This window comes from Eleutherodactylus coqui, chromosome 5 (assembly GCF_035609145.1).
Source record: "Eleutherodactylus coqui strain aEleCoq1 chromosome 5, aEleCoq1.hap1, whole genome shotgun sequence".
NCBI lineage: Eukaryota > Metazoa > Chordata > Amphibia > Anura > Eleutherodactylidae > Eleutherodactylus > Eleutherodactylus coqui.
In genome coordinates, this window is record NC_089841.1 from 156,167,715 (window position 1) to 156,191,144 (window position 23,430).

General features: G+C 42.9%; 1 protein-coding gene across 2 annotated transcripts in view; it reads left to right on the forward strand.

Annotated features, from left to right (window-relative positions):
• Positions 1-23,430, forward strand: part of CHFR (checkpoint with forkhead and ring finger domains) — a 62,700-nt gene that overhangs the window by 31,634 nt on the left and 7,636 nt on the right. For both annotated transcript variants that reach the window (XM_066603443.1, XM_066603444.1), the window contains 10 exons: positions 1,942-2,109; positions 2,291-2,455; positions 6,478-6,628; positions 8,289-8,443; positions 8,605-8,767; positions 9,043-9,182; positions 9,609-9,728; positions 9,977-10,060; positions 12,336-12,406; positions 22,716-22,803. In XM_066603443.1, coding sequence (XP_066459540.1) covers positions 1,942-2,109; positions 2,291-2,455; positions 6,478-6,628; positions 8,289-8,443; positions 8,605-8,767; positions 9,043-9,182; positions 9,609-9,728; positions 9,977-10,060; positions 12,336-12,406; positions 22,716-22,803 — 1,305 coding nt within the window. The remainder of the gene's footprint in view (positions 1-1,941; positions 2,110-2,290; positions 2,456-6,477; positions 6,629-8,288; positions 8,444-8,604; positions 8,768-9,042; positions 9,183-9,608; positions 9,729-9,976; positions 10,061-12,335; positions 12,407-22,715; positions 22,804-23,430) is intronic.

Genomic DNA, 23,430 nt, shown 5'->3' on the forward strand with positions numbered 1-23,430 from the left:
TGCCCCGTTGATGCCTGGCTCCTGTGTCTCCGCATCCCCTGCTGGCTTTCTGCTTGTTCCCGGCGTCGGGGTGGTGTGGAGGTGCTGCGCTCCTGCTGTGCCCGATGTCGGCGCGCTCGTCTCCCTGCTCTGCAGCTGTTCGGGTTCCCCTTGATGTGCCGTGGTTTTCGGCTCTTCTCGTTTGCAGCGGCGATGAGGGAGCCTCCGTTCTCCTGAGCGGGTGCAGCGCGGGCTCCACGTGTAGAGCCGGCGCCATTCCGGTGGGTCTCTTCTCTGCTCCGGCGCTTGCTCCTTGCAAGTATCTGCTCAGGGGGGATCTATAGGCGTGTGTCTGGCTTGCTCTTCTCTTCCCCACTCTGGTCATCATTCGTGGGGCTGTTTTCTGTGCTGTTTCTTGGTCTGCTGGTGTCTAGCGGCTCCGGAGCTTGCGACCTTACTCCTCCATGTCTAGCCACGCCCCCCTCTGCCGTTTAAATTAATTGTGATACGTTTCTACATTTTTTATTTTTTTTTATCCGTGTTGCTTTTGCTAAAGTCACCTATATTTAAGAATACAGGACTCTTGACCTAATATCTGTAATGTTAGGTTGACGTGTAAATTGATACCCAGCGTGGATTAAGGTTGCTCTCTCACAGGCGTTCCTTGACTTAACGATAAACATTCATTCACTTCCCATTCATTGCTCAGTTTATGCATGCATAAAACTGAACGACTGATTGTCCCGTGTAAACAGACAATCGTATGTTTCTGAACAACTGCCTGTTAACTGTGAATAGAGACGGGTGCGGGCTGGAACAATCCCAGGCCCCCTCCACCTTCATTCATTCATTGATGTTCATTTCTATGTAAAAAGAAACAGAGGAACAATCCTCACTGGGATGACCTGTTGGGTTTCTGTGCCCGACATGTCGTCCCATGTAAAAGGGCCCTAAAGCATTCTATAATTCTTGTGCTGTGCCGTCATGTTGGCTGCTTTGCTAGGTATCTTGGTACAGGCTGAAATGCTTTTCTTTTCTTTCGTAAAAAGTGACAGGTCTTGTTGATGCTGTGTTTTGGGAAACCCCTGAGCTGGAAGCCCTGTTTGGTAAAGACTGATCTAGACACACAACTTTTTAATGGGAATTACTTAAATGCTTATGTTTTGTGTGATCACAGTAAATTGGTATATAATCATTGGACAACTCCTTTAAGAATTAATCTGTGAAGTAAACTTTTATTTTAAGATACAAACAAAACATGCTCTTTACTCCTTAAGATTAAAGGGGTTGTCTCGCGAAATCAAGTGGGGTTATACACTTCTGTATGGCCATATTAATGCACTTTGTAATATACATCGTGCATTAAATATGAGCCATACAGAAGTTATTCACTTACCGGCTCCGTTGCTAGCGTCCCCGTCGCCATGGTTCCGTCTAATTTCGGTGTCGTCTTGCTTTTTTAGACGCGCTTGCGCAGATGGGTCTTCTCCCTTCGGCTCGGCTCAGCAGCATCGGCGTTTTGGCTCCGCCCCTTGTACGCGTCGTCGCGTAGCTCCGCCCCCGTCACATGCCGATTCCAGCCAATCAGGAGGCTGGAACCAGCACACGTCATGGGCGGAGCTAGGTGATGACGCATACAAGGGGGCGGAGCCAAAACGCTGATGCTGCTGAGCCGAGCCGAAGGGAGAAAACCCATCTGCGCAAGCGCGTCTAAAAAAGCAAGAAGACACCGAAATTAGACGGAACCATGGCGACGGGGATGCTAGCAACGGAGCAGGTAAGTGAATAACTTCTGTATGGCTCATATTTAATGCACGATGTATATTACAAAGTGCATTAATATGGCCATACAGAAGTATTTAACCCCACTTGATTTCGCGAGACAACCCCTTTAACTCTATATTTGTCAAGCAGTTGGATTTTGTTTCAGTTCAGCACTTAATCTGTTGTACATTTTTCCAGATACCTCAGGTGAAGCAGATGCAACTCGGGCATTGTCTCCCTTCCAAGACACATCACTGACGTCAGAGGAACCTCAGCCTTCCACGTCCACCTCTAACCTCTACAGCACTCCCACTACCTCCTCCCAAGAGCCACTTTTTTCCATGCAGATTCAACTATCTCCAGCAGGTTTGTAAAATTGGCTTGATATACGCATACATGCAATTCAAAGCCACCTATTTCCTAGCATATTTTATTCTCTCAGTATTAGGAAAGGCTTTGTGGCAAAGGAGTCCTCCTTTTACTCGTGCGTAGTATGTGCATGTATTTACACTGTTCGACAGTACAGTATGTGCTCCCTTTATTACAGATGCTGCTTGTACAGCAGCAAAACCACAAGAAGACAAACAATCCAAAGTGGACTGTGGTGGACAAAGTTTCACAAGTGTGACAAGTGACACAAATCAGATTACTACAGAGAAGTCCAATAAGGAGCAAGATAATCATCCTCCTCCCAAAAAGAAGCTCAAAGTTGGTTAGTGTTTTGTTTCCTAAATACAGATACTTGATACAGTGTAAACCTTGAAGGCTAAGGGCTCCTTCCCACGGACGGATTTACGCCGCGTAATACACGGCGGAAATGCGCCATGTTGCCCGCAGCTATTAGGTTCTATTGAACCTAATAGCTCAATGCTCACAGTGCGGAATTCCATCGGGGAATTCCGCACCATGAAATCACCTGTCCTCACCCGCGGCATGCTCTATTTGCCGCGGGTGTGCGCGCGGACGGCTTCCATTGCAGTCAATGGAAGCCCATCCGTCACGCTATCTTCCGCTGTAGCACAGCGGAAGATAGCGTGATACTGCTTCCCCGCCAGCCGCGTAATATGACGCGGCCGGTGCGTCATGTGGCGCTGTGGGTGTGTCATATGACACGGCCGGCGTGTCACATGACGCTGCGGTGCATGCGCGCCGAAGCATCATGCGGGATGGGAGACTTCGGATCCGGAGGTAAGTATTGGGGTCTCTGGGGGCACCGTGTGCAGCCGGCCTAACTTGAGCCCCATTTACACGCAACGATTATCCCTCAAAACTCATTCAAACTAGGGCTTTTGAGTGATAATCGTTGCATGTACATGCTTCCATCCTTCACTCTTCGGCTGAACGATGATTTTTAGATGAGCATGAAATCCATAGTTCATTCTAAAAAGTGATAGCAGGAAGCAGCTGATTATATTGTATTCAGCTGGCAGCCCGCGCAGCCCATGTGAAGACAATGCAGCTGAGTGCAAGTCCAGACCACATGCTGGGATTTGCAAACAGCTGCTGGAGGCTCATTTACATGCAAATGAAGCTGATAAAGTGCTAATGGGCATTTGTGCCCAATAGTACTTTATGCAAAATGATCTCTAGAACTGTCAGTCTTTCAATTATTTGAAAGATTGTCTTGCATGTAAATGAGCCTTAAGAACTTCAAGTAGTGTTCTTATCCTGGGCAGAAGACTATTAATACCCCTAAACTGATTAGGCATTTCACTTTTGAGTGGCAGTGCATACAAGTTGCAAATACATGGCAGAATTTGTCACACGTATGTGAAAAAATATGTAGGTGTGGATATTAGTGCTGCTTTGTCATGTTTTTTCACTGTTTGAAAATCTACTGCGAAAATATCTGCTACATGTGTATGGGGTTTTAAAAACTCCTTTAACATACTTTGTACTATATATAATGCTTTGATTCTCTTGGTGGAATCTGCAACACCTTACCTCTGGATGTGGCCGAAATGTAAGTCTAGAATTTTGTAGCAAAATCTGCATGTGTTACTTGGGATTTGAGTACTTTTAATCCACAAGATTTACCCTTTGCATTGAAAACTCTGAGGCAAACAGCAACACAATATGAAAACCAAATCCTGGTCTAAAATCCACACAGGTATCCACTGTATGTGTGGCGCTTTGACATCCCAATTCACTCATGTTCTACTGAAATTTGCTGCAGATTTTCAGAGCACCAAAAATCTGCACCAAATTTACCCCATCTGAACACTGCTTTAACGCACCCCCCTACCTTAGATTATGTTGAAATCATTTTAAAGATACAGTAAAATCATTTTAAAGATACAGTAAAATCAACCGAAGTTGAGCGTAAAGTCTGTATTTTGTTCAGCTAATGTACATCATCCTCTTCCCCTTCATCGTTAGTACAGTTTTCACCTATCTACGATACATACAAACACATTCCTAGGATGTCTGTTTTTGTGTTGGGGGAATAAACTGGACCATGGAGAGGATATCCACTGAAGAAGATTGATGAAGAACAAGCCTTGTTTAGATCAAGTACATGATCTGTACTTCAAATATCACTAAAAAAAACCCTTTTAATTAATAGTTTATCTTCAATTAAAAACCACTTTCACAAGTAATATATCTTATTACAGAAAATGCTTTCTCCACTTATCAGACTCCTCTCCTCCTCCCTACCTCCTGCACTGATGACTCACTCTGAGCTCTTCTATTACCTCATGAGGGACATATTAAGTTAAAAAATATATTAACATACCAATAAGGAAAAAAGACTAAACCACGCCAACACAAACATTGCCATACCCACCCCAGTTAGCGGAAACTGTGCATATCAAATAATCCAATACAAACAGGGAACACATTATAATATATTATTTTAATAAGAACTTGCAAATTTAAAGAATTAAAACCTAAAATGGTTTTACGTTTGGTACACATTACAAGTAATCAAACTAAAAAATATCAATGGGAAAAAAGCCATAAGTGTTACAAAAAAAGTTATTTTGATAGCCCAAGAAATTAACCTGTTTAAACTACCGTGTGCAGAAAATTTGCGAAAATGTGTTTAGTCCTCTATGACCGAAATATTGCTTATTAGGAGATTAAGAAAATCTGTAGTATCTGGGGTGAAGCCCCATTTACGCAGAATGACTGTTGGGCAAGTGATGCCTGACACTTGTCCCCGCATGTACTCGCTTCCATGAGGTTGCACAGGAGCGAGTATCATTGGCTCGCAGTAGGGTTGCTAGAGGAGATTTCTCTCCTCGCTCTGCCCTCCACCTTTCTATTCACTTTAGCAGCAGCCGTTCAGTGCTAAACGGCTGCTGTTTACACTAGTTTATGCAGCATAAAATCTAAAATCCTGTACAATCGCTTTTGATCGTTCAGTGTAAACAGCAGCTGTTCAGTACTGAACGGCTGCTGCTAAAGTGAATGGAAAGGGGCGTGGGAGAGTGAGGGAAAAATCTTTTCCAGCCGCCCCACTGCGAGCCAACTATACTCGCTCCTGTGCAACAGCACGGGAGCGAGTACATGCAAGGACGAGTGTCGGGAATTGTTTGCCTGACAGTCATCCCGTGTAAATGGGGCTTTAGGCTAGTTTCACGCGGCTGAGAAGATCGCTGAATTTTCGTGCAATGCTAGAGCGCGTGAAAATGCAGAACTATGAAACCCCGTGCTTTTCAGTGGTTTCCTTCACATTTGAAATGTTTTCACTCATACGATGTTGCGTAAAAAAAAAAAATTGCGGCATGTCCTATCTTTCTGCGTTTAAATCTCCCGTGTTTCCCTATGGAGCCTACTTTTTATTGTATCATAAAACACGAATTTGCGATTTTCATGCAATGCATTTTTATCATTAGAAAGTCTATTGTCTTTCTCACAAAAAAAAGTGTGAGAAAATTGCAAGTGGCGACTATGGTTTTGCGAGTAAAAAGCAGCTCTGATGCTCTAAAATCACGGGAAAAAAGATGTAATTTTTTTGCAATTTTCTCGCAACAATATGGTGAGCGCCCATGTGCAACTAGCGTTCGACTATTCCAAAATCTGTCATACAGTGCATTAGATCTTTGTAAACCACTAGATGTCTTGATACTTATGAAGGTTAGCTAATATTAAATGGTCACTAACTTTTCTGACAACTTGTGCATATGTGATAATGAACCAAAGTGCAAATAACTTTACCTAAAATTACATTTTTGTGCCGAAAAATCCCTGTAGGATCCTTCTAATCATCCTTCTAATTTGCTTTCTATTGGATGTTGTGAAGCTTGTCTCCGTTAGCAGAGATAATAACACTGATAACACAAAGTATAGGAGGGAGCAGCTCATGCTGCCAATAGCTGTTTATGGAGAAGAGAGGAGAGGGAGAGTAACTCACGCATACATATCTGCAGCTAATAAGTGATTGCTTACTGTGTTACAGCTACCGGAATTACACCTAGACTTCTCAGTTCCTCTTTAGTGTCCTACATGCCGGTATCTCTTTGTGTGTGCCATAGAGTTTGAGAGCAAATACACTGTGTTCACATTCAGTAGTCTATAGAAGATGGCTAGACTGCTCCCACTAGCTCAGAGACAACTGAAAAGTAGATACACAGCCTGCAGAGGTGAAAAATTCTGAAAATGCAGGAAACAAGTTATATAATGGCCAGAATGATGTTATACCTGATGTACACATGGCAGCTTATTCTGAAAAGTCAACTGGAATATTAGGTGTGCTTTAAGTGTAGTTATGTCTGTCTTCTCATTTAGAAACTGACTGTTCAAGCTCTCATGGTCCCACACTTCTCAGTGACTCAAAAGGAACATCTGAAGATGCTAAATCAGCTAGTGTGAAGCCAGACAAAATGGAAGAGACCCTGACCTGCATTATTTGCCAGGAATTGCTGCATGATTGTGTTAGGTAAATTAACAGATGTTTCTGCTCGCTGTTCTTTCATGTTTTGTATCGCAGCCATGTCTATGTGGATGCTAGAATGTTTGTTGTTCTGCACTGAGAGATTGTAATGATGATTGCCCCATTAAAAGCATTGTTTATCATTGTTAAAAATGTGTTCATACTGTGAAGGCTATGAGCATAAAACTTGTAAATATACAATTCATCCTGTCTCCTATGAACATCTTTGATATACGCTTGTACATTCATATGTTGTTTGCACGGCAAGATTGCATTGTTACATGAATTAGAAACGGAGAATAGTACTTGGCAAACGTATATATAACTTACATTCTTCTTTATCTTCTGTTACACTGTTCAAAGGTCAGTGGAATAGTGTCCAGTAAAGACAAGGCCTTAATGATTAACTGCTATCTATGTAAAACATATGACTGACTAAAGGGAACGCATATGTTGCAGATTTCTGTTGTGAATGCACTATAAGGCCCCCTGTCCACAGCCGTTGCGAAGTCCCGCGGCAGAACTCCACCGCACGGGAGCAAGAGCCGCCGCCGAATCTCCACCGGTCAGCCCTATCTGATAGATAGGCTGGCCGCGGAGAATCGCAATGAATCTTCGCTCGTGGACAGGGGCCGGCACTTTCCATCGTCCGCGGACAGAGGACCTAATTGTCTTTTTTTTTTTTTTTAAATCATGCGGGAGATCAATTGAGATATGAGTTCTATGAGCTCCCACACACATGATCCGTGTTAAAATAAAGCATGCTGCTCCCCCCCCCCCCCCCCCCCCGCGCATGAAATCCGCAAATCGCTTCAAATACCATCTGCAATTATTTAATCGTGGATGGTCAATGCATTCATATGGGATGCAGGTTTGCGGTTTTTCTCCCGCGCGGATTTGCTAAATATAATTTCCCCGTGGACATGAGGCTCTAATCAGTTTTATGTGTTTCAATATGTTTAAATTGATTATGCTTTTGCAGGAAGCAGACAGCGCTGTTCTCACTGCAGTGGCCCCTCTTGGTATTGGAAGCCAACAGCGCTGTCTACTATCATCAGAAACTGACTCCGTGCACAAGCATACCTGCCCAGTGAACATCTAATCTGTATGGGAGTCCGTGGCATTGGACTACTGTCCATCAACTACTGATGATCTTGAGAATAGACCATCAGTCATTTTTAAATTAGACAAACTAATTGCAATCCTATGGCAGCAGGCACAGGCGGAATTTCTGCAGGAAATTCTCCGGGATTGTCTAGTTTAAAAACAACTGATGGTCTATTCTCAGGATAGGTCATCAGTAGTTGATGGGCAGTAGTCTGATGCCAGAGATTCCCATACAGATTAGATGTTCATTGAGCAGGTGTGCTTGTGCACGGAGTCAATTTCTAAAGAAAGTAGACAGCGCAGTTCCCACTGCAGTGGGCAGGCTTGGTATGACAGCCAAAGTTTGCACTGAAATGAATGGGAGCCTGGCCTTCAATACCAAGCGGGGCCACTGCAGTGGGAACAACACTGTCTGCTTCCTGCAGAAATTAGCTTGGTGCACCAGCCCAGAGAATGGCTGATTTGGCAAAGGTCCCAGATGACAGTCCTCTGACGATCTAATATTTATAACCTATTCTGAGGATATACCATCATTTTACAATCAAACAATCCCTTTTAGTTTGCAGCCTTGTATGCACACATTCTGTGCTGCCTGTTACTCTGGCTGGATGGAGCGCTCATCCCTCTGCCCTACATGCAGATGTCCAGTGGAACGTATTTGTAAAAACCACATTCTTAATAATCTTGTGGAAGCCTATCTACTCCAGCATCCAGGTAAGTCATTTTCTATGACTGACTTCCTTTGCTGTTAACTTGCCAATTGATATGCAGGCATGATTTGTTGTCATCATTTCAACCTGTAATTGTATATAATTGTCAGTAATAATTCTATATATGTGCTTTATAATGTTTTGTGTTTCTGATGCTAAATCCAGAAAAGTGTCGAAGTGAGGAAGATAGACGTAGTATGGATGCTCGAAATAAGATCACACAAGATATGCTGCAGCCCAAGGTGCGTCGATCATTTTCTGATGAAGAAGGAAGTTCTGAAGATCTCCTTGAGCTGTCGGACGTTGACAGTGAATCCTCAGACCTTAGGTTTGTGATTGGTGTCGCTGCTATTCTATACTGTTGTATCACTCTGTGGATCTTCAATGCTATATTTTTTTTTTTTTAATTTAGTTTTTCTCTTCTTCTCGAAACTTGATTTGCAATATATACTTGGTTAAAAAACCATATATATGCCAAAAACTTTAATCTAAAAAATATTAAAGGAGCTTGTATGATATTCTATTGTCTCTGATTATTTATGGTATGGAACTAACCTAAATGTATGTAATTCTTATTCCCTTTACATATTTGTAATCCTACAGCCAGCCCTATACAGTATGTCGACAGTGCCCGGGGTATGGTAGGCATATTATACAGCCACATCCTTATCCACTTCCCATTGAGACAGAAGCTGTGCGGACATTAGGTGATGCCCCTTCTACCTCTGCTAATTTTCCTGCAGGTTTGTATGCACATTACTTTATGCCAAGAATGATTTTAATTTTTTTCTTCTTCTACTAAATAGATAAATGCGGTTCACACATGCACAACCAGTCATAATGTCCAATGTGGAAAATAACAGAAACCTAGAAATGGATGATTTAAGCTAAGAAGAAGCATTGTCTGATAGAACGGGTGTTTAATGCCTCCTGGTCCCTTCCATTTTTAGCTGGAGCATAGCTGTGGGATTACCATATTTGGTCTCCAATTAAAGACAAATGTATAGGAGGGCACCTGTTGTAGCCAGTTACTTTACAACCAAAGAAGGTCTAATCTGAGGGGGGGATATATATAATCTGGGACACATGCAAAGTAATTCTTTATCTAGACAAGAATGTCTATTACCAACCAACCAACATACATGATGCGTAAATGTTTTTCTCTGCAGCTGCCCAGGAATATGTATGTTCTTCCCAGGGAAGTCATGTGATATGTACATGTTGCTTCCAACCGATGCCAGACAGAAGGAGCGAACGAGAGCAAAACCCACACGTGGCACCTCAGCAATGCAAGTTTAAAATTTTGAGCATTTCCTTCTTCTTATTGTTTTGCTTTGATATGCTAGTGACCTGAAATCTGTATAAAAGCTCTTGACTCTTCATATTTTGTAAGTTGCCTAAAAATAAGTATTGTATAGTGTCTTGCAAACAGCACAGATGGCTTTGTAAATTAAAAGGCACTCCTATTGCCTTCCTGCCCATCACAAGGTAAACTCTTCCATGTATGCATGTACTTGACCTTGTTTTGCCTTCACAGGCACTGTATGTTTGCAGTCTTTCTGCCACATGTATTGGGGATGCACCGGAATGAGCTGCTTAGGCTGTCTGGCTCCATTTTGTGGTAAGCTGCTTATGCCTGTGCCAGATTGTCTTGTCATTTTCTGCTGCGTTTTACAGTTCCAGAACAATAGAATATAACCATATGTTAACAGCTGATTTTTTTTTAACATCATAAATACCTTTAAGGCCTCCCTCACACAGGGCGCTTTCAGTAGCGTTTTCAGCAGCGTTGTCAGCCCTGTGCTAAACGCTGTACAAGGCTCCCATTCATTTCAATGGGGCTGCTCACACAGGGCTGAAAACGCTGCTTTGAAAAACGCTGCGTTTCGAAAGCGCTGCATGTTCTATTCTTGGACGTTTTCAGCTGAGTCTCCCATTGAAATGAATGGGCAGTGTTTTCAGCTGGACTGAAAAGGCAGCTGAAAAGGCAGCGTTTTGCAAACGCCCTGTGTGAGGGAGGCCTAAAGGGCCACCTTGGCTAACGCACTTTTTTTCATTACCCTCACCTGATTGCTTGTTATACTCTGGAGGTCTCCTCTGTGTATTCCAACCACATCCCTGCAGTGCAGCCCCCTGTCTGATATTTATCAACCACCTTCTTGAGAGTGAGATTTTTTACTTTCAGTTTAACATCAATCCCATGATGCATCAGCACAGCAATAGCTGAGGCTGTATCATTGTTCCTGCTGAGGCGATACTTTAATTATCACCACCTACATTTTTCTAAATAAGCTACAGACCATAAGTTTACAGTCAGTAGGATGAACTGTGATCTCCTCTAATATAACTGTGTGACAGGAGCTGTGTGATCATAATCAGTAACTGTGACATGTGACAGGAGTGTATGTGTCCTCCTCTGTGCAGTTTCTGTGGTAGATCCATGTAACAGCATCACACAATTTTAGAATCTGACTAGAAAATGAATCCATAACCCCTAGTAAGGCCTCATGTCCATTTGCACGCACAGACTCTACTGCTGAATCCCGCAGTGGTATCTGTGCGTGCCCGCAAACCTGGAGAGGAAAAGACAGTTTCTTACCTCTCCAGATCCAGCGCGGGTCTCCTCTGAGCCGGCAGATCTTCTTTCTTCAGCACGGCGGATGTTTCTGGGAGTGCTGGCCAACTGGCATGCGCAGGGCTTTCTTTTTTGTTTTTGAATCTTCTGCTTTCCCGCGGATCTGCGGCACAGCGACAGCTGTGGGTATGCCGCGCATCAGACAGTTTCCATTGACTTCAATGGAAGCCGTCCCTGCGGGATCAGCAGGAGGATGGAACATGCTGAGATTTCTTCCCTTGCGTGTGAGCCGCACCCCAGGAAAAAAAAAAAAATCACATCCGCATGCTTTTACTTGCCGTGCAGATGCTAATACATCCTTACGGGCGGCAAGAGGTGCGGATTTCGCACGCAGATTTGTAATTAAAATCCACCCATGGACAGTTAATCCGAACTGAGATCACATGACCATAAGAAAACAGGACCAGGAGTTTCAGACAGAAAGGAATAACAGCAGTGTTTCAGAATAAAACCCACATGTCCCAAATGGGCATTTCTGTCTGGGGTTCATACTGCCTGTGGTTTGGGCAGCATGAACTTGGTGACAGTGTAAGGAGTTGTTCAGGGAAGGAAAAATGTACCCAATCCAGTCTGGGTCTAGCGGGACCATGACCTACACTTATGCTACATTTCAGACAAATGCAGTATATTTTCTACTTGCCCCCTCTAGTTGTTGGTGCCATTATTGCAGGGGTTTGGCTGGCTGGCTCATTTCAGTAACTAAAGCCCCCTTTCTCTGTTACGGCTGGTGTAGAGACAGAGAAGAGGGCTGACTTAGTTATTGAAATGAACCAGCACCCTGTGATGGTGTCCCCAACAGCGAGTGGTGGGGTGGCAGAATACATACCACATGGCCCAGTGTTAGCACCACTGCATTAGTTAAATTGTTGTTTTTCCTCCCTAGATAATTCCTTTAATGACATTCTTATTTTGAGTTGTATCAGTGACTTTTTCTTCCTAACACATTCAGATGCTGCTTTCTAGTAAGGCCACTGAGCAATTGAAACTCTCTGGATAAATCTAGATCTAATTCCCTTTCTTTGTATTGCTCAATAGACTTACATTTCAGCATTGTAAGCTGATTTCCTTGTAAACATCAAGCTTTACAAATAAGCTGGATGTGCTGTCCCACTGTATGCTGAACTGCCTTCCCAGTGATCAAATAATGCAGCATGTGCGTCACTTAGTATTCTAAAATCTCTTCTGTCCTCAGTATTATTCCCAAATCCACAGCTTGCATCAAGCACGTCAGTCAATTGCTTTTGTTCTTTCTTCCCTTCAGAGTTAAATCTCGGAGAAAAATGTTTGGACTCTGTGTTAAACAACAACAACTACGAGTCTGACATTCTAAAGGTAAGAACTAACTACTAATGCACAAGGTAACACTAATGAGTAGAGATGAGCGAACATACTCGGTAAGGCCGATTTCGCAATCGAGCACCGCGATTTTCGAGTACTTCACTACTCGGGTGAAAAGTACTCGGGGGCGCTGTGGGGCGGGGCGTGGCATGGTGGAGGCGGGGGGGGGGGGGTAGCAGCGCGGAAGAGGTGGGAGCTCTCCCCCCCCCCCCCCCCCCACTCCCCTCTGCAACCCCCCGCTCACCCACAGCGCCCCCGAGTACTTTTCACCCGAGTAGTGAAGTACTCGAAAATCGCGGTGCTCGATTGCGAAATCGGCCTTACCGAGTACGTTCGCTCATCTCTACTAATAAGGTCTCGTGTGAAAGCAGAAAACTCTGACATGCTGTCCATATACTTTTCTATTAGGCTTTGGGGGTTTTGGGTTTGATGAAGTAGCTATTATTTCTTCAGACAAAATATTCCCTACTTACAAGATCTTGTTACCAAGAATCTTTACTTACAGACTAGTAGTTATTAGGAAATGATATAGTACCAGTTTTTCTGGTGGAGAAATGTGCCACATGGTACACACACACAGCACTGCTACATGTACATCACATACAGCTCAACTACATACATTCTTCATACAACAGAGATCAAAAGCAGAACAGCAGAGTCCTGTACACACTGATCATCCATTGGCCATGTGACCTCCGACTCCTCCCACACAGGTAACTAATCACATGATGGTGACCTCATCACAGGTCCTGTTAGCACACAGCAGCTGTGTGGTGTTCGTTAGTATTCCATCCCCTACAAACCCCTGTGGCTTCAGTTGCTATAGCATACTAACGAACACCCAGCCAGACAGCAGCCATGTTCTTACAGGATCTGTGATGACATCACCATCATGTGATCAGGGGCGGAGCATGTAACTCACTCGGATGAAGGACCTTTGATGTTACAATTATGTGATGAGGGGCGGAGCATGTAACTCACTCAGGATTAGCGTTATCATGTGATCATGGGTGGCACATGACAGTGACGTCATCACAGGTTCTTCATCCAGAGTGAGTGAGTTATGCATCCCCTACAAACCCCACTGCCTCAGTTGCTGTGGATTAGGACCTGTGATGATGTCACCGTCATGTGATCAGGAGCTGAGTATTTAAACCACTCACTCACGTATGAACAGGTGGCCATTGGTATTTTGATTAAGCTTCGGTTATGCATTCTTTGTCATTGGTCACTAGTATAACATGCTGACAACTTTAGGTCAAAAGAGGATAGGCGAGAGTGGTGATTTTGGAGTTTTTTGGTAAAATGTATACTTTCTTGTTCTTTCCGGGTCTGAGTGTCAACCTCTCTGCTCTCCAGCATCCTCAGTCCAACCAAATGTACCTGTTAATGGTCGGTCTATAAACTTTGATCCCGCTGACATAAAATAATACACTATTTATACAGTACTTATTAGAAATGTATAGGTTACAGCTAAAAACAGTGAGATAATAGAGTAGACCTGTATTGGCAGAAAATACATTAAGCGACTACTGCTCTGTATTAGTTTGATATGTCTCCAGGCCGGCCAACCCATGTCTCCACCCATACTTCCGTTGGAGACATATTAAACTAATACCCTACTGCTCTGCAATCTGTTTGCAAACATAGGTTTTCATTAAAAACGTTTTAGAGTATAACCAGTAAAGTCAGGGTGTGTCATCATTTCTCTCCTATATCCTAAAAGTATGAGGTTTATTCCATAGTTTAGTGTAATTCCTACTTATCTGTGCCTAACAGGTTTGAGAACGATTGTGTCTAATAAAAATACTGTTTACAATGTACTGCCAGCTATTCCAGCCTCCATGCCGTCATCAGGAAAGATTGGTCACTTTAAAAATACCAATATAAAATTGTATTTTTAGAGGGAAGAAATTCCTTTGAGTCCCTGACTTTGAATACGGCACATACACCTATGTCCACTAGATGGGGCTATGCAATCATCTGCACAACACTTGATGTATTAATCAAAACAACAGTTTATGTAGAGCCTTGTTTGTTAGGAAATTTCCCCTTCTAAATCTTAAGTGGCCTCTTCCCACAGCTTCCTGACTTTTTTGTGCAATGCACTATGTAAAGTGTTGCTACAAATAGTCTTGTTTGGTTCCAGTACTCGGCTGCTTCTTGTTTGCCTTTCTGTATCAGCTATGTATAATAATGTTTTATTCTAAAAATCATAATTTTTCCTAATTCTCATTTTACTTTGTTAATTTCTAGAAACCACAACTTTAGTTTTATGCAAAATTCAGTGGCAAGCAGCATTGAAATCAATGGGAGCCTTGTACTGCGATTACAACGACATTCAAAACGCCATTGGTATTAAATGGATGTGTGAGAGTGGCCTAAGGGTGGCTTCGCACACTTATTATAGTTTCTGAACGTTAAGGCCGCTCTCACACATACGTTCACAAAACATCATGTCCGAAACCACGGCGGTTTACCATGATTCTGTGCAGCGTTTTTGAAAGCATATTACAGCGTTTGACAGCATTTTTAATGCATCTCATCATTGTGATGTGTGATGAGGTGCGTTACTCACTAAAAAGCACAAAAAAATAGAGCAGCCAGTTCTCGAAAATCACAGTGTTCGAAACGCTGTGTTGGAGCACTAGTCTGCGAAGCCCCATTGAAATCAATAGAGGCGTTATACCACGGTTAGTATGGCGTTTCAAACACTATGCCAATCGCGGTTAAAAGCGGCCTAAAGGAAGGACTAGTACAAATCCCCTTCCTACTTAATCCACTTCTGGCTTTGGCTCAAAAAACTCCAAGTGCATTTTCCAAAAATGCTTTGTGTGAAGCCACCCTAAGACTTCTGTTGACCTGGAGAAATTTTCTTCCTCACCTGATCACACTTTCATGTCTGAGACCTTATATCACACCAGCAAGGAAATGGCTAGTTTCTGTATGGTCTCTAATTTCCCTGCCCCCTGAGATTGAATCCAATTCATTAATTTAACTCTACCTTTCAAAATCTGGATCTATACACTTTTTGTAATCACCAGCCTTACGGCTCATTTAGACACCACGATTATCATTTGAAATTCGCTCAAAAGCCAATCATTGTGTGTAAGAGAGACCATCTTTTAGTTTTCTGCTGAACGGTGGACTTCAGTTCAGCTTGAAATCCGTGGTTTAGCAGAACAGCTGATAAGAAGGACCGCACACTGTGCTCTGCCCAGGGACCACTAATAACAGCTGATTGCATTGTCTCAGCTATTCTCAGCTGTTAGCCCCGCCGAGCAGAGCAAAACGAATTTATTCAGAGGACAGCGGGTGGTCCTCTAAATAAATTCAGCTCCTGGCGGCTCACATGCTACTAATTGGAACTAATAGGCGTTAGTACCAATTAGGAGACTATGCAAAATGATCACTCAAAAGCCATCTTTTGAGCGATCGTCTTTGTGTCTAAATACACCTTTAATCAGCTTTTCTTTATTGGCCAGGGTAAAACCTTTGGCAGCTGGCCTCTAAAGGGGTTTTTCAAAGAAATACTATTGATGACCTATCCTCAGGATCTAGTTGACCAGCTCAAGTCTGCTGGGGCCCCCGGCTGACCAGCCGGCTCAACACCTCGCCGGTCAGCTGATTGGGCATCCGCTGCCAGAGCCACAACACACAGGGGTCTGAGCAGACACTACTGCTTCAATTTCTGTGTAGCGGCAAGTTCTTGTAATTGCAGGCACTGTTATTAAAGTCATTGACAGCTGCACCTGCAGTTACAATCCCCAACCACTACACAGAGTCTGAGCAGCAGCTTCAGCTCCATCCCCTGTGTGTTTTGGCGCTGGACTTGGATGCCCAATTAGCTGATCAGTGGCGTGCCTGATTAACCATTGATGACCTATACTGAGGATAGGTCATCAATAGTATTTACGCATTTTAGTTCTTTTCTTCACATTTCAGTTCCACTCGGAATGGAGCCTCTCACTTCATTCTCTCGACAACTCAATGGCCAATTTAAAGCTGCTTGCTAATAATGCCCACTGCTTCATTTCCTCTAATAAACTCTCTAAAGCATTTCACTTCTAAAAAACCTATAATGCAGATAAAGAAACTACATTCTCCCTATCTTCTAAACCTAACTTCCTTAGCTCTCCCTTTCCCCTTTTCTACCTAGCATGCTCTAATAATAAGAGGAGAGCAGTAACTATGGCTTTAAAGGGGTTGTATAGAAGACAACCGCATAGGTGATAACTTGCTGATTGATAGTTGTCTCAACGTTAAAGGGGTTGTCTCGCGAAATCAAGTGGGGTCATACACTTCTGTATGGCCATATTAATGCACTTTGTAATATACATCGTGCATTAAATATGAGCCATACAGAAGTTATTCACTTACCTGCTCCGTTGCTAGCGTCCTCGTCTCCATGGTTCCGTCTAAATTCGCTGGCAGCTTGCTTTTTTAGACGCGCTTGCGCAGTCCGTTCTTTTCCTTTCAGCACGAGCCGCTTCAGTGTGCTCCCCGCTACAGCTCTTCTGCGCATGCGCAGACGAGCTGTCACTGCTCGGGAGCGCGCTGGAGCGGCCGTTCTGTACCATCCTTTGTTAGAGGAAGGTGCAGAGCCGCCCAGCTGTCCCAAGAAGCCGCCCAGCTGTCCCGCCGTCCTGCCGTCCTGCCGCCCAGGTAAGTGATGGGCCGGGGGCGGGCTGCGCCGGGGGGGCTGCCGCTGTGATGGGGGGGGGGGGGGGCTGCCGCTGTGATGGGGGGGGCTGCCGCTGTGATGGGGGGGGCTGCCGCTGTGATGGGGGGGCTGCCGCTGCGATGGGGGGCTGTCGCTGCGCCTGGGGGGGCTGTCGCTGTGATGGGGGGGCTGTCGCTGTGCCGGGGGGGCTGCCGCTGTGATGGGGGGGCTGTCGCTGCGATGGGGGGGGCTGTCGCTGTGCCGGGGGGGGGGGGGCTGCGCCGGTTACCTGCTGCCTGGCGGTGGGTGACTGGTCGGCGGCGTTCAATCCAGGGGTCCGGTCGGCGGCTGTGGGGCGTCTGGTTGTCAGGGAGACACAGCTGGTAGCGTCTCGGGAGCGCGCACGTCGGGCTACAGCAAGCGAAGGGAAAAGAGCCGGCGGCCATCTTGGGGAAACTTTTATAAGTTGCTGAAGCGCTGGAACTGTAAGTACAAACCAGCTAGAAAAGTCATTTACAGGGGGGCTTAGTAATGTATTCTTAATTAGGGGGACTGGGCAAAAAAAAAAATTCACTGCTTCCTCGAGACAACCCCTTTAAGACCTCCGCCGATCTTAAGATTAGGGAGTCCATGTTCCCCTGACCACCTCACTGCAGGGTTACTGCCACCCACCCTACGCAGTATGGAGAAGACTGAATGGGAGCGCTGGTTGAGCAAGCACACCAACACTCTCCTTTCACTGTTGATCGAACTGCCGATATATTTATAACCAAGAAACCATTGATCCCACAGGATATTCTATTCTTATTCAAGGGTCTCTGAGGTCAACCTCACAATTGTTACCAACAATTTTTTTTCTCCTCTACATAAGGTAATTCTTGCCTACCAAAGAGGCATCCTCCGCATGGCGAGTGATCCTAACTTTATCATAGATCACACATTGGACAGGTCAGCTAGCTACCCAGTGTTGTCCCTCGATGTCACATTAGCTTCTATCTTTTTTAATTTCTCTGAGGGTAGTTGCAAAGACCTGTGTCCTATCCCTAAAGATGAGATTTTCTATTCTAACCTGCACTCATCTTTTTTGTCACATTGACCGCATTTTATGAACTACTGCTTAACTTCTTTCTAAGTGTAAATTAGATGCACTGAAGGTAGAGCTTAACCTATTGCTCAGTGCAGATACTGAAAAACACCTTCTTTGGACCAAACAAAGATTCTGTTTGTTGAGCAAGAAACCAGGCCTCTTACTGGCCAAACAACTTTAATACAATCTCAAACCTTTTACATTTCCTATCAGACTTAGGCAATCAAACAGCTCCCCTACGATCAATTCATCTAAAATTGTCAATATTTTTACACGTACTCGCCCTTTCTGTATACAAAACCTTGACTTTTCCTGCTTTGATTGTCTTTTTTTTTTTTTTTTTTTAATCTCTCTCTACCGTCATTGTCGCCTGGGCAGAAAGATGATGGCTTCTGAGATTACATTGTAGGAAGTTATAGAGCACATTAAGTCACTGAGATTGGCCAAAACACCAGGGCCTAATTGTTTCATATTATATATATCTATATACACACACACACACACACACACACACACACACACACACACACACACACACACACACACACACACACACACACACACACACACACACACACACACACACACACACAGCCCATATCATGTCTAACAGGGGCCTACAGTCTCTTGCTATCACTGTTTATTAATAAAGTCTGATTCTCTGGCTTGGGAGTGCATGCATTTATTTCTTCAAAGGTGGGTATTTGGCCAACATTTTTTTTTTTTTTTTACATTGGCTTGCTTCATTATATGCAAACCCTTCCACTACAGTCCAGTATACAGGCTTCTCTTCCCCATCTTTTCCTATTGAGACAGGGATGCGCCTTGTCCCCTATTCTGTTTGTGTTAGCTTTTGAACCCACCCGACCATATTATTACAGAATAGTCCAAATGTAAAAGGCATACAAGTAGCCGGAGTTAATCACAAATTAAATTTATTTGCTGACAATATTCTCACCTATCTCTCAATCCCATGCCTACCTTGAACTACTTTAATCTAATTTTGCCTCTATTTCTGCCCTCACAATAAATTTATATAAATTGTACACCTTTTATTATATCCCTTTCCTATCAGGAACTTGATCTCTTAAAATCTAACTATACCTTTCATTATGCAGGATCTTCCCTATACTATCTTAACATTAAGCTCAGATCGCTATGCTGCCAATCACCCACTCTCTATTTGATCCCTCCTTGCCCTGATGGAACCTTACAGTATATTGGTTTAGACGCATCCATGTGATTTTAGGTGACCTGGCTTTCAAAATTGCTCTTTCTTTTTTGGCTTTTCCCGGTGTCCATTTCAGTTTATAGCTTTTGCAACTTCCAAAGGAAATTTCTCTCCTTTATTTGATGTTCCTCTAGACGAAGAATCTCTCTAAATATGCATTATATACTCACAAACTAGGAGAAGGATTAGGGCTTCCAGTTATTTTGAAGGTACTACCTAGCAGCAGTAATTGCCAAACTCTCTCTCCTACATTTCACTACTTCATCCCCCCCCCCCCACCCCTGTGGGTCCTTTAGAGCTTTCTAATGTTGATCCAATCACCATTGACTCACTCCTTTGGCTACCCCCAAATCTGTCATCTTATTCCTCACATGTTTCCTCCCCTTTTGTCCTGAACATTGTTAAATGTGCCTGAAACCTTTTTGTCCCCATGTATGGCCTTCACATTTGGAATAACCCCAGTTTTCCCCAGGTTATGGTCTCCTCCCCTCGTTTGGTTGGTGATGTGCCAGTGGTTTTTCCAAATTATATGACTTACTGAAAAGGATGATTGTATCATTCCAATCTTCTCCTGCTATTCTTAGTTTGGTGATTTTCAGCAAAAGCCTTGGGTGTTCACCTTTGTGCAGGGTGGGGAAGAATTCCAAAAGTTTATCTTCTTTTGAGTGCAGTTGAATTTGCTCTCCTTATTTCTTGGGCCTGATCTGTCTGGTATTTCTACCTGAACAAGTCTTTGCACCTCTCTCAACGCTGTTATGTTTGGGTTTTGAGCGCAAGAGCAAGATCTGACCCAGAACAGGGACACTACTGCCTGGAACAAAATATGGCTTATGATCTCTAAATGCTCCATCAACGCTGTCTCTCTAGAATCAGTTTACAAAGTGTTGATCTTTTGCCAGCAGGGATAGCACATTATGTACCCAATTTACCCTTCACACCTGGTTGATGTATCCCAGGGTGGTTTGCTTCTGGTCTGGAATCTATGATGGTCTGTTTTAATGTTGTTCTCCGTCACAATTCGTGACTATACCAAGACACACAAGCTTTATCTCCTATCCAATTTCACGTTTTTACCTTCCTCCTTTTGGTAGCAAAGCAAAGTGTGGTCCACTCTTGCAAGAAAATGAATATCCCTTTCAAGAGGCTGACTCTAGGATTGATGGGCTCTTTAAATAAATAGGAGACTAACTAGTATACTTTTGAATAAACATGAACAGTTTCTCCTGATTTGGTAAGTCTAGATTGACTATGCCCAATCACACATCTCTCCTCTTGCGCCAGCCCTGGCATGATGTTCTGATTACATTTTCTACATGGTAAATATGGTAGGCTCGCCCAGGTCCCCTAGATCATATCAATATGCCATCATTCTTCCTTACTTCTCCCCCTTCCCCTCTTTTCCCTTCGTCTCTTGTCTCTCTGCCTCGCTATCTATAATATATAAATATATCCTATTCTGTTCCTTTTTTTATTGTTTGAGGTTTAATTGCTGTGTTGTTGTTGTTGTCCTTTTTATGGTTCCCCCACTATTTTGGTTAGAACTGAAGCTGTTGTTCATCAGCTTACCGATTTATCTATTGGGTATCATTGTACATCCCCATATGTGACTGTACTTTCAAATGATGCCTTCTCTGGTGACTTGTTTTTCTAACCTTAGGAGCAGCCTGCCCTGACTCCTTGACTTTGTTTATTTGTCTGTTCATATAGTCTCTTATTAGTCCAAACCTTTTGTGTTTATAATGCTAAGGCATTGAATTGTATTTGAAGTTACTTTATTGGATAATCAATAAAACATTTGATGTAGAAAAACTGGATCTATAAACGCCGAAGTAAGGAAACTAATCTGGAGTAGATGGATGAGTTCTTCAGCTACCCTCTTGTCTCAGTATTATTTTCATGACCCATAAATACATCCCTGATGGTGTTTCTTCCCTACCTCCTTCTTATGGCGTCACTTTCATGTTACACTCTGGTTTTCCCTCACTTTTGCTCTATCTTTATCATCTCCTCCCTAGTTTTATTGGATGAGCTGTCTATTGATAAAGCTGACTTGGTTCAGTGATTCCATCAACTGTGTTGTCTATAACACTGGTCAACAAGTTTTTATAAAAGTTATGTTACTAAAATAAAATTGGTAATTTCTTATCAATTTTTATGTGCTCAATATGAATGACAAATGCTAAATTGTTTCTGTTTTTTTTTTTGTAATCTGCAATAATTGTTTACATCACGAAATGCATGCCAATAGTAATAGGCCTCTGGTTAATACCTGTAAAAAAAAAATCCTTTCCTGTCTCTTGTCCAGCTGTTCGGGGGCATCTCTGTGGAGTGCCCAGCAGTTGTCAGCCAGCATGGTAGTGGACCATTTTCACTGGTATCTTTATTTTATTTTTTTATTTTTTTTTTCCATTGTTGCGATATCTAGATGAAAACGTTCGCCATGTTTAACCACACCACAGTAGACTGGAAAGAAATCCAGATGGGAATGAAGGAAGTGGATCTTTAGAGTCATATTGCAGCCAGGTGTCTGATACTACATCAGCATGTCTTGTACTAGATCCTTGTAGTTTTCTGCCCTAACATTCCCGAGAAAGTTTGTAGACACTAGGCGAAAAGCATTCCATGCTTGTTTCGCATCACCCTGCAGCAAGTTGTTGGTCATCTTTGAAGAGCTCTTGAATCTGAGGACCTACAAAAACTCCCTCTTTAATCCTTGCATCACTGAGTCCAGTGAATTTTTCATGAAGGTATCGGAAAGCTGACAAAGTCTGGCCCATGGCTTTCACGAAGTTCTTCATCAAACCTAGTCTGATGTAAAGGGGTGGTAGCAGGATTTTGTTAGCCACGACCAGAGCTGGGTGCTGGATATTCTTCTCTCCATTCTGCTACATTCTGTCTGCGAGTTCATTCCGTCTGCAAGTAGTGCAATTCCCTTGCTCGGCTATCCCACTCACATAAGAAACATGTATTTTGTATATCCCTGCTGCAGTCCCCTTTTATAAGGGCAACTACCTTCAAATCACCACAGAGGTGCCAGTTGTACTTGTTATACCTAATGGAATTTAGTAGCTGCTTTAAGTTAGCGTAACTTTAAGGATGTTGTTAGAGTCCTAATGGATAAAGTAACACTGTGAAATACAGAAAATTAACTAGATAAAAAATGTTCATGGTCATATTTGTGTTCAGCACACTATGATACTACAGATTAGGACCTTTTTAAGTCCGTAACAATTTCAGTGTCGACCAGTGTTACATGCTTGCTTTTATTGATGTTACATGCTTGCATTTTTGTTGATGTAGAAAAAAATACTTCTTTCCTCAGAGTTACCTGGCATCCAGGGGTTTAACATGGAAAGACTTATTGCATGAAAGTCTTGCAGCCGTTCAGCGAGGTGCTTTTATGCTTCCTGGTACGTAGACATTAGATTACACTCTTATGCTACAGTTTTATAATAATGTTTTATCTGTGGACTATTTGTAGATGCTTTTTCCTGTAAAGTCTTGTTTTAGCATCAGTCTAAAGACTCTACAAATCATTCACAGTTCTAGGCCTTCTCTAGATGCACGCAGAACTTATGTACACCACAAAACACATTTTATCCTAAGATCTATTTGCTTGAATTGTAAAATGCTGCAGATTTTCTGCTGCCAATTCCACTACAGAAGATTTGCAACATTTCCATAATGTCAATTAAATGTGATACATCTATTTAGATTTCCTTGTCTAAGAACCTTTGATAGGATGCCTTTTTTTAAATTTACTTGAAGCTTTGTTAACACCACACACATACAATTACAAGAAAAAAATAAGTGAACCCTTTTGGAGTTACCAGCTTTACTTTATTAATTGCTGATGATAAAATGTTGGTTGATTATCTATAATTATGATGGATAGGAAACACAACATTGCAAAACTTATAACACACATACGGTTTTATCTTTTTTTTTTTTTTTGTATATTGAGTATGCATCCAAAGTGCAGGGAGAAAAAATAAATGAACCACCTTGTTAATGACCTCCAAGAGCTAATTGGTAAA